Source organism: Terrapene carolina, unplaced genomic scaffold, assembly GCF_002925995.2.
Source record: "Terrapene carolina triunguis isolate 2854851 unplaced genomic scaffold, T_m_triunguis-2.0 Scaffold192, whole genome shotgun sequence".
Lineage (NCBI taxonomy): Eukaryota > Metazoa > Chordata > Testudines > Emydidae > Terrapene > Terrapene triunguis.
In genome coordinates this window covers 25,081,648-25,092,905 of record NW_020664543.1, presented here as the reverse complement: position 1 = coordinate 25,092,905, position 11,258 = coordinate 25,081,648, and the positions used below count along the sequence as shown (strand labels likewise).

At 46.6% G+C, this 11,258-nt stretch overlaps 1 protein-coding gene across 1 annotated transcript in view; it reads left to right on the top strand.

Annotated features, from left to right (window-relative positions):
- Nucleotides 1-3,482: 3,482 nt before the first annotated feature.
- The window catches only part of ELAC2 (elaC ribonuclease Z 2), a 30,246-nt gene continuing 22,470 nt past the window's right edge, over nucleotides 3,483-11,258 (top strand). Inside the window, exons 1-5 of the mRNA XM_024208239.3 lie at nucleotides 3,483-3,755; nucleotides 4,258-4,308; nucleotides 4,404-4,474; nucleotides 6,120-6,184; nucleotides 7,438-7,495. Coding sequence (XP_024064007.2) covers nucleotides 3,499-3,755; nucleotides 4,258-4,308; nucleotides 4,404-4,474; nucleotides 6,120-6,184; nucleotides 7,438-7,495 — 502 coding nt within the window. The 5' untranslated portion in view covers nucleotides 3,483-3,498. The remainder of the gene's footprint in view (nucleotides 3,756-4,257; nucleotides 4,309-4,403; nucleotides 4,475-6,119; nucleotides 6,185-7,437; nucleotides 7,496-11,258) is intronic.

Genomic DNA, 11,258 nt, shown 5'->3' with positions numbered 1-11,258 from the left:
GGATTAGAATTTCAGCAACACAGACAGGCCTTGTTGATATTTTTGACAAACTGAATTCTCTAAATGTCTCATAGCAAGGAACAGAAAGTACTATTTTTGAACTGCACAAGATTCTGGCATTCAAGAGAAAGGTAGATCTCTGGAAAACAAAGATTGAAACTGGTTTAAGCAGTCCATTCCCGTTGTTAACTGACGCTATCGAGGAAAGAGAATCTGAACTATTGAGTGTTGTGGAGCCAATCGAGAATCACTAGACTTCTCTCAGAGCCAGTTTGAATAAATATTTTCCCAAAGGAAATGCACCCCTGAATGACTGGATTATCCAACCTTTTGTAACTGAGACAGTGACCTTGTCCCATCTCTCAAATGACATTCAAGAGTAGCTGATTAACTTCAGAGTGATAGGACACTGGAAATTCAATTTTAAAAATAGTCTATGGGGGATTTTTGGTTGAAAGTTGGCTCAGAATATCTAGCTTTGTCGAAGTGTGAAATCAAACCTCTTTTACCATTTGGTTCATCTTAGCTGTGTGAGATTGGATTCTCTGCGCTGGCTGTGCTAAAGACCAAGTACCATTCGAGACTGGAAGAGGAGGAGAACTTCAAAGTGTCAGTTTCAAAAATCTCCTCAAAAATTGATAAACTGTCCACAGAGAAACAGGCACACCCTTCACATTAAGTATCTGTGTATTTGAAATGTACAGGTGTAGGTAATTTAATTAAAGTTCTGTTAAGGTCTCTGTTACATTTATGCTATCAATAAGGCTGCAAGTTTGTCATGGAGGTAATGGAAGTCACAGATTAAGTGACTTCTACAGCGGCAGGCGCAACTCAGGCAGCGCCTGCGCCAACTGCACCGGCCGCTGATGGGGCAGTCTCAGGCCCCTGGACCTCCCCCCCCCCCAACAGCAGCAGAGTTTGGGTGTGTGGGAGAGGTCAGGGGATTGGGGTATGAGACGGGGTGAGGCGCACTCTGGGCGGCGCTTACCGGAGGGACTCCCTGGAAGCAGCAACATCCCCCTCACTCAGCTGCTAGGCGGAGGCATGGCCAGGCCACCGAGGGCACCGCCCCCGCAGCTCCCAAATGGCCAGGAATTTTTGTTTACTGCCCATGACTTTTACTAAAAATACCCATGACTAAAACGTAGCCTTAGCTATCAAGCATAATTTTGCATGTGTCTATTTTTGTCTGGATGGGGCAGGGGCCGCAACCAAAAATTGTAACTCAAAAGAGTGGGCTCAGGTCAAAAAGTTAGAAAACCATGGTTGTAAAACAAGGAAGATTGGCAAGAGGTTTTTGTTTTGTTTTGTTTTTTTAAGAAAGCAGTTCAGTTAAATGCCAGTTCTGGGAAAAACTGACTATTAAAAGAACTGTTATAAATTTAAGCCAGGACAGAGTATCGCAAGTGTCTAGTGAAAGTCCCTCTCCCAGTTGGGGAAATGGGGAAACACCAAGCTGAAGGGGCAAAGTTTGGAGGTACCAAGATCAGCCCCACGATTTTTGGTTAGTTCTGAGCAACTAAACAACAATAATTGGGTGTTTGGCAAATGAATGTGTAATAGGAGCTGTGACATGCACAGGAATTGTGGACGCTGACTCAAATGTAAACCAGACATGCTACAAATAGTAGGAAATGAAGCATCCAGAATTGAACCACCTAATTGGTCCCAAATAGATAAGAGTGATTGAGAAATTCGTAGTTGTACTCAATTAGGGGAAATTGGGTTTAAAAACTGGACCTCTAGAATTTGAGCCAGGAGTCTGGATAGCTAAGACAGTGGATGGTCAAATAATCAGTTTGAATTTTATTATAGCTACTAACTGTGAAATATCAAGAACAGTGTCTTGCAAATTCAATCTGTGGAAATTCCCTTTAAAGATGTGACCCATAAAAAATAGATGATTTGTAGGGGACTGGTTTGCAGTGAACAACTTGTCGCCCAGGGGCTGAAACCACAATATCAGTGACATGCTGTGGTAGTGAATGTGTGAGACTTGCTTTGAGACCGTAGCTGACAAAGTCCTATTGGATCTAAAGCAGGAATGGATTCTTCTTTGATTGCTGAATATTTCTGACAAACAATACATGGTAAAAGAATGGACCCACAGCTGTAAAATGTGAATCAGAGGATACAGTAAATGAGGCACAGAGAAAAATCTGAAGGGGGAAACAGTCTGAGAAACTTTCAAGTTAGGAATCAGGAGTTGTTCTCCAATGAAAATGTTATTACAAGGGAAGGGAAACCTCACTTGACCATGCCCTGATCCTTCAAGGTCAAGTATTCTCAGCCAGCCTTTGGAGATACGCACGCTAACATCGGCTTTATTCTTTTACACTCTGGGTATGTCCGGACTACCTGCCGAATCGGCGGGTAGTACTCGATCTATCGCGTCTCATCTAGACGTGATATATCGATCCCCGAACGTGCTCCCGTCGACCTGGAACTACACCAGCGCGAGCGGCAGTAGCGCAGTCGATGGGGGAGCTGTGGCCGTAGATCCCGCGCCGTGTGGACCGCAGGTAATTCGATCTAAGAGACGTCGACTTCAGCTACGCTATCCCCGTAGCTGAAGTTGCGTATCTATGGCCTGGTCCACACTAACCCCCTACTTCGGACTAAGGTACGCAAATTCAGCTAGGTTAATAACGTAGCTGAATTCGAAGTACCTTAGTCCGAATTCACCGCATTCGGGGCCCTTTATCTCGCAGTGATTGCCGCAAGCGCGGGACTGAACCCCCGGGAATGGTGGTTCGAAGGCGGGGAGGCTGTAACTGGTCGGGTTGGGGCCACGCGCCCAAACCGGCCGGGACCAGCCGCCCCCTTCCACCGTACCGACACCGCAGCACGCGCAGCCCCCCGCCCAGGGCCGGGCCAGAGACACGCTCGCGGCAACGCACTTCGGGATCCGCGTCAGGCCTGGCGCACACGGACGCGCTCGTGACACGCCAGGGGCCGACAGCCCGCCCGGGGCAGCGCGCGCGCTCCTCCGGATCCCCGCGAGCTCCGCCGGGCGGGGGGGCAGCCTCGCGCAGGCGCTCTTCGAAAGCCGCCCCCCTCCCAGCCAATGTCGCAGGGCGCTGCCAACAGACACCCGCAAAGGGAGGGGGAGCTAATCCCGCTCAATAATCCCTTAGCCATGTGACGACCCTCGGAACGTGAAATAGCACGGCCAGCATGTGTCATATGACAGGGGCGCGTGGCTGGCTACTGAAATCCCATTGGTTGGAACGTGACACGCGGATGCTGAATTCTCATTAGCTGATCGGTGTCTGGTGAAGGAAATAGAGGCACTAATACTTGATTTCGATTGGGTGGCGGTGTCACGTGAGAGGGAATTCTGGGTCCGATGGCGAATGTTTATTGGCTGCAGGTGCGCCATGGTTGAGGTGAGCGCGGCGGGATTGGTCCATGAGTGTCACATGCGAGGGGAGTGACACCGGTCGGAGAGCACGTGTGGAGGAGGCCGGGCCAAGCCGGGGGCAACGTAGCTACTGAATGTGGGGCTGTTTGCTGGGGCTGCGGCTGAAGCTGCATTGCCGCTGGACTCCGCTCCGCCGCGCCATGTCCCGGGGCCCTGCTCTGCCGCGCCGGCCCCAGCCGCCTAAGGACCCTTTGCGGCACCTGCGGGCCCGGGAGAAGCGGTGGAGCTCGGAGTTGGGCGCGCCCGGACCCAGCATCGTCTACGTGCAGGTCGTGGCGGCTGGGAACCGGGACTCGGGCGCCGCGCTCTACGTCTTCTCCGACTACAACCGGTCAGTGCGGGGGCGGCCTGGGTAGCTGCTTGTTGGGCTCTCGCTACCAGGCCGGCCTGGGCCGCCTGCCTTCCCCGCGTCGCTGGCTGCGCCTAACAGCGTCACCGGGAGGCACTGAGGACCCGCTCCCCACCCCACTAAACCGCGGGTGTCGCCCGGCCCCGGCTCTTCCTGCGGGCCATATCCTCGGCACCGTGCCGGTAGCGCTACCTGGCCCTACACCCCTGCTGGGCTGTATCAGACTTAGCCCCTCTAGACCCCCCTGTGGGCAGTTGTAAGCTAACCTGCCCTCAGGTGAAGTGTCCCTGCCCCTGTGGAGGTTGCTGGCTCCCAAAGCAGGACACTACACTAGACCAACCAGGTATCTGCACTGCCCTATCAGTGCTGCAGGATTTATACCCATCCTTGTGCTGAGCTTTCTTCTTAAAGTGGGGCAAAAGTAAACTACTTTTAATATAAAAATGCGATGTTTCCTCTAATAAGAGTTCTAATCTCATTCCAGATATCTCTTTAACTGCGGGGAAGGGCTCCAGCGCCTTATGCAGGAACACAAGTAAGTGTCCTTACTGTGTTCTTAAAGGAAAGAAGCTGTAACGACATACAGGCTGCATTTCAGTTATTCCATAATCCAAACCTTTCTCTTTTCAGGTTAAAAGTAGCTCGTTTAGACAACATCTTTCTGACCAGAATGAACTGGGCGAATGTTGGTGGTTTGTCTGGTAAGTGGGACTGGAGGTGCACACTTTGTAGCTTATTTAGACTGGGTTTATTGCATACAGTAGGGGCTGCTTGCCTCCCTCCATATCCCTATAGCAAGCTCCCTGTGTGCCTCCCTCACAACTCCCGCTATTTCAGGGGCTCCCTGCAGCTCCCACAATCTCCCTCTGGCAGGAGTTCTGGGTGCCCCCACCCCCATACCTGGATCTCCCATTCTCCCCCTATGCAAGGGGCTCTGTGTGTGCCTCCATTTTCCTTTCCCACCATAGCAAGGCCTCTGCATGTGCTCTGTCCCCCATACTGGGTTCTTCCAATCTCCCTCCCACCACAGGTTGTATTACCCCCATTCTCCCCCATGACAGCAGCTCTGTGTGCACGCCCATTGCAGAGGTTCTATGTGCATTCGATTTTCCTCTTTCCCCTGTTGCAGGGTCCCCCAGTCACACCCATTTTTCCCTTCACCCATTCCAGGATCCCCCTTTCTTGCCTTATGACAGGAGTTCTGTATGACCTTCACACACCATTGGTGCACTTTCTCCCTGTAACACATTAATTAAGCTCTATTGGGTGTTTAGGAAGTGATGAAATACTATTAAGCTAAAAAGCATTGAGTGTCATCAGCTGTGGCTCTGCTAAAGAGTTGGTGAGGGCTTCATGTATTTTGTTTTCCCAGTTTTGGTTTTCTGGTTCTTTTCTCCTTCTCTCTTTCCCTCCCCTCCATAAAAAGGGTCCTGCCCACTCACTGATGCCTAGAATATTCCTAGAAGTTTTGGATTTGATCAGATGTGGTGTTCAAACAGAGAGATGTTAGACAGAGAGGAGGCTTTTAAATTGAGCATATGGACTCACAAGCTTGGCCAATTAATAGCTTGGTGGAGTCAGTTATTAAACTGAGTTGCTGCCAGCCTGTACATGTTGGTTTGTTTCCTTATCCAGCACCCAACTGCAATATGGTTTAATCTGTTCTTGTAAGGTAGCTTTCATGCTCGTACCAGACCAACTAAGGTGGTAAATTGTTCTCAAAATGTCATGTCTGTCTAAACTTTCCTACTTTAGTTGCTAGTAGTACCAAAGATCCCCCTAACAGGAAAAGATAGGGGGAAATTGTCTTTCTAATCTGTCAATTTACTTTGCATTTTAGCACTTTGTATATAATCAGATTCTGTTTTCCTTTACTAGTCAATTTCCCTTTTGTTGGTAGGTTTCTTCACCGCAAAGGAGAGCGGAAAGGTGTTTCAGAAGTAAATTATTTAGAGTCCCAATTTTGGGAAATTTACAATTACTTTCCACTACAGCACATTCCTCTAGTGTAATTCTCATCCCTGTAGCACCTGTGTGCCTTCCCAACATTTATGGATTTATCCTCCCAACATCCCTGTGAGGTGGTCCTTGTTTTACAGATGGGGATCTGGGTGCAAAGAGAAATGACTTGCTCAAGGTCACACAAAGCAGAGTCAAGGACTCGACCCAGATCTCCTGAGTCTCAGACCAGGACCTTAATCACAGGGCGTGACATCTCCTTGTGAAGAAAGGTGGAAATTGGACAGATAGTGGAAAGTGAATTACAATCTTTGCTGTGGAGGCACTTCTGGGGGTTTGTGATGAAGGCTGTTTCCAAAGCTGCACTCTCCCTGCTCTCTCTTCCAGGAATGATTCTCACCTTAAAGGAAACGGGGCTCCCAAAGTGTGTTCTCTCAGGGCCACCGCAGCTGGTGAGTAGCTGTTTTCTTTGGAAAGTGGGGACCCTCTTTTTAAGAGTCCCAGACCTTAGCCTGTGAGTGAAGAGCTGTTGCTAGGTGCTGAGTGACCTTGTAAAATGCTCCTTCTGTGAGGTGTTGCTCTAACTGAAGAAGCACCACCCTGTAATTGTTTGGTTCTGCTTTTGGGGCTGTCTTCACAGTGTGTACAGCTCGCTTGTGAGTTGCACCGATTGAAAACAGCTCGAGGCAGCAGCAAACTGCTGCCACTTGTCTGCTAATGGCTCACTAGTAGATGGAACAGCCCTTCACCTGTCTCCCTAAACAATATGATGGGGCAGTTCTTCTGGATGTGCCTTTTTAAAGCAGCGATTAGAGGTCTCTGCAAGTATCTTAACAAGTTCTAAATCTGCTGTGCTGGCAGGAGGCACTGGCTACATAGATCCAATGCTGGTCTCAGTATCTGGGCTGTTGGTTCCTTTTGTCAGCATTGAATTTTTCTTACAGTATCTATGGGTATTTAGTGATTGTCCACTCGTCGGGATGCTCTTCTCTTTGACCTTCATATTCTTTTTTCTAACCCCTGTCCCAAAAAGAAAGCGCTTGCTAGGTGGGAGAACTCGCTAGAGATCTCTGGCCAGCTTGTTCATTCTGCAGCTGTTAGGACCATATGTCAGTTCCAGGGAGACACTGTCCTAAACTAATGTACAAAACTGAATGTACTTCTGTGGCGGATTAATATAGTAAGAAGAAATATAGTGTCCATTTTTCTCTCTGTAGTAGAAAGAGCGAGCCTGGGGCATGGTGTCAGGCTCTGTTACAAAGCAGATTCACTGTCAGGTACATAAACTCGGTGAGAACATGGCTGATTTTTGCAAAAACACAAAACACTCCTAAGAAGTGCAAAGCACTGGATACTTGCATGAACACATTCCAGAAGGATGGTGCCAGAACACACCAATACCCCAAGTTAGGTATAAACACGCTCCCCGAAGATGATACAGGGACATACTGACTTCTCTTAAAGATGAACAGAGATATTTTGGTGAAACTAACAGGTACAAGGTATAGGGTGGGGTCCACTTTTTTTTTTTCTCCTGGCTCGAGTTGAGCTTATGAGCTTCTCTGCACCTGAGAGAGAATCTTATTTCATTAGATGTGAACCTTTGCTTGAAAAAGTTACCTAATCTGAGTAATAAGCAGGCAATGACCTCTTTAAGTGGTGATTTTTCACCTTCTTGTCTTATTTTTTTAATTTTTTTTTTCAGCGAAACTACCTGGAAGCTATCAAAGTGTTTTCTGGGCCACTGAAAGGAATAGACCTGGGTATGTACAGCACTCATCCGTGTGCACTTACTGTCTCCAATGTCTACACCTTACTGTTGCATGTGTGTCTGTCCGAACAGCAGCCTTGCGATGTGCAAGGTATTAAAGGAGCTCTCAAGGATGACGAGGCCATTGCAGAGAAGCTAAATGAATTCATTTAATCAATCTTCGCTGCAGAGGATGTGGGGGAGATACCCACATCACAGCTGTCCCACACTGATCATACTATCCTAGGACTGGAAGGGACGTCGAGAGAGCATCTAGTCCAGTCCTCTGCACTAATGGCAGGATTAAGTATTATCCAGATCATCCCTGACAGGTGTTTGTCTAACCTGCTCTTAAAAATCTTCAATGACGGAGATTCCACAACATCCCTGGGCAGTTTATTCCACTGCTTCACTACCCTGATGGGAAGTTTTTCCTAAGGTCCAACCAAAACCACCCTTGCTGTAATTTAAGACCATTGCTTCTTAAATGCCTCAGTAGAAGAGGTTTTAGAAAAAAATTAGTTTAATTGATCAGTCACCAGGAGCAGAGGGTTTCACCCAAGAGTTCTGAAGGAACTCAAATGTGAAATGGCACTACTAATTAGTATATAACCTATTCCTGAAACAAGCCTCTGTACCTGATGACTGGAAGGTAGCTAATGTAACGCTGACTCCAGAGGTGATCCTGGCAATTACAAGCCGGTAAGCCTAACTTCAGTATTGGGGCAAATTGGCAGAAACTATAGTAAAGAACAGAATGATCAGACCGATAAATAAACATGATTTGTTGGGAAAGAGTCAATATGGCTCTTGTAAAAGGAAATAATGCCTCACCAATCTAATAGAATTCTCTGAGGGGGTCAGCAAACATGTGGCCTAGGATGATGCTGACAGTACAGAAAGCCTTTGATGGTATCCCTCTCTAATGGCTCTTAAGGAAAACAAGCAGTCATGGGATAAGAGGGAGGGTCATCTCATGGATCAGTAACTTCTTAAAAGATAAGGAACACAGGGTAGGAATAAATGGTCACTTTACATAATGAAGTGAGGTCAACAGCAAGGTCCCCCAAGGTCTGTATTGGGACCTGTTCTGTTCACTGTCCACTCCTTTCCAGATCATTTATGATTATGTTGAAGTGGCAAGGATTGCTGCTGATACAAAAATATTCAAGATAGTTAAGGCCAAAGCTGGCTGTGGAGCGTTACGGGGGATCTCACTAAACAGGGTGACTGGGCAACACAATGACAATGAAATTCAGGGTTGATAAGCGCAAAGTAATGAACATTGCGGAAAAAATAATCCTAACTGCACGCGTACAGCTATGGGTTCTAAATTATCTGTGACCACTCAAAGATTTTCTGAAAATTTTAGCTCAATGTCCAGTAGCAGTCAAAAAGTTCCTAACATACTTCGCCTATTAGGAAGAGGTTAGAAAATAAAACAGAAAACATCATAAAGCTACTGTATAAAATCCATGGTGCACCCACATCTTGAATACTGTGTCCAGTTCTGTTGCTGCATCTCAAAAGTATATAGTGCAACTGGAAAAGGTTTTGAAAAGGGCAACAAAGATGATCGAGGGTATGGATCGGCTCCCATAGGAGGAGGAGAATAAAAAGATTAGGGCTGTTGTGCTTACAAAAGACTATTAAGGAGGGTTACGATAGAGGTCTACATAATCATGAATGGTATGGAAAAAGTGAATAGAGAAGTGTTTTTTATCCTTTCCCACAATACAAAATACAGGGGTCACCAAATTACATTAATAGGCAGCTGATTTAATACAAAGAAGAGGAAGTATTTTTTTTTTCCATACAGCACACAATTAACCTTTGAAACTCATTGCTAGAGGATGTAGTGATGGCCAAAAGTATAACTAGGTTTAAAAAAAGACAGCCAAAATGGTCAGGGATGCAACCCCATGTTTGGTGCAACCCTAAACTGACTACCAGAAGCTAGGAGGAGACTGGGTGCATCACTCAACTGTAGCTCTGGGACTTGCCACTGTTAGAGACACGATAAAGGGCTAGATGGACCATTTGTCTGACCCATTATGGCTGTTCCTGTGCTCTTATGAGGCAAAGCTCCAAGCTGTAGCCACCGCAGCCTCTGAGAAATGGAAAGAGAATGAGTTCGTCCAACTGTTTATTTTGGCATCCCTCTGGAGTCTGGTTTCCAAGCTGCTTCAGGTGACAAAATGGAGATGCACTTAGTTTCCCTGCATATCAGAAAACACAGAAGTCACTGTAATGCTTGGTTGTCTTGGCACCTCATTTTCCAGGACCAGGAACGCATTGGTAATGTCTTGATAAGAACTTAGTTTTAAAAGAAAGCACCAAGCTGTCTGGCTCAGGGATTGAGAATGGGCAACAGATCCTATCCCATCTAAAAAAAGAACAGGAGTACTTGTGGCACCTTAGAGACTAACAAATTTATTAGAGCATAAGCTTTCGTGGGCTACAGCCCACGAAAGCTTATGCTCTAATAAATTTGTTAGTCTCTAAGGTGCCACAAGTACTCCTGTTCTTTTTGCGGATACAGACTAACATGGCTGCTACTCTGAAATCTGTATCCCATCTAAGTCACTGGCTCAAACCCAGCATGCTGTTCAGTGACCTGTGTGAAATGAAGCGTTTCCAGTCCACTTCCTGGTAGACAGCTCTCTATGTATCTCACACTATCACAGCTCTCATTGTTGGGCATCTTTGGAAACTGAAGGCCAAGGGTTGACTGGGCCCAAAGAGTAATCGCTTCCTTACTCTTGCTATGGGGTAGCTCCTCCAGGGGAGGGGAGGGGAGAGAAGAATACAACACATGAATTGCCATAATGGATCAGCTGTTGGTCTGACTAGTGCGTTAACTTGTCTGTGACAAAGGCCAATGCCAGACTCTTCAGAGGAAGGTGCACAAAACCACCTGGACAACTACAGAAAAACTAACTTGCATGTAGGGGAAGCTCAATGGCTGGCTTATGCCCTGATGCCAGAGGATTTACATCCCTTCAGTTGTATTAATTTCCAGGACCAACCTCATCACCTTTTTAAAAACAATAAGTGATGGCATTTGTCCCCCTCCCATCTTCTAATGCAGTAATTGATTTAATGAGCGATCACATAGCTACCTTAGCAGCAAAGGTATGTGTGTGCCCGAGGTCCTGTGCCTGTGCTGCTGGGATTTCTCCATTCTTGTGAGCAGGCAGTTGATTTAAATGGAGCATCATTTCTGAGCTATAACATACTGAGCAGGTTTCTTGCACTGCCCTGCCCAGTTGTGGTGGGGGGGAATGCAATGCAGATTTCCACTATTGGTTTGGATACAGACTTGTGACAGATCCACTCCTGATCCCATTGCTGTTAATTCATTACATATGTTACAAACTCAGGTACAACTTCCTAATGTATTATGTGAAGTAAATAAGATGTCTGATTATAATCAACCTTTTGGTGCTGCAGTGTAGCATTTGCCATCTACTGACTTCATACCAAAAGCAACTTGCAATTATGTGAGTGCTTGTTTTATTCTTCAGAGTGTAAGTAGCGATTCATAAATATATAATACCTCTGCTATCTACAGAGTCAGATGTAGGGCTGCCCCTGCTTTAAGCACCGCCTTGGGATTGTATAAAGGCAGAATGGAAACTTGTAAAAAGAACAGAGGCCACAGAAACCCTGGCCTGTTCAGAGATGTGCAGGGATGAATTGTTTTAATCTCTGCTACTTAGAGCAGTTGTGAGTATAATTGCTTTCTCTTGAAGTCATATATATATTTGTCTCTG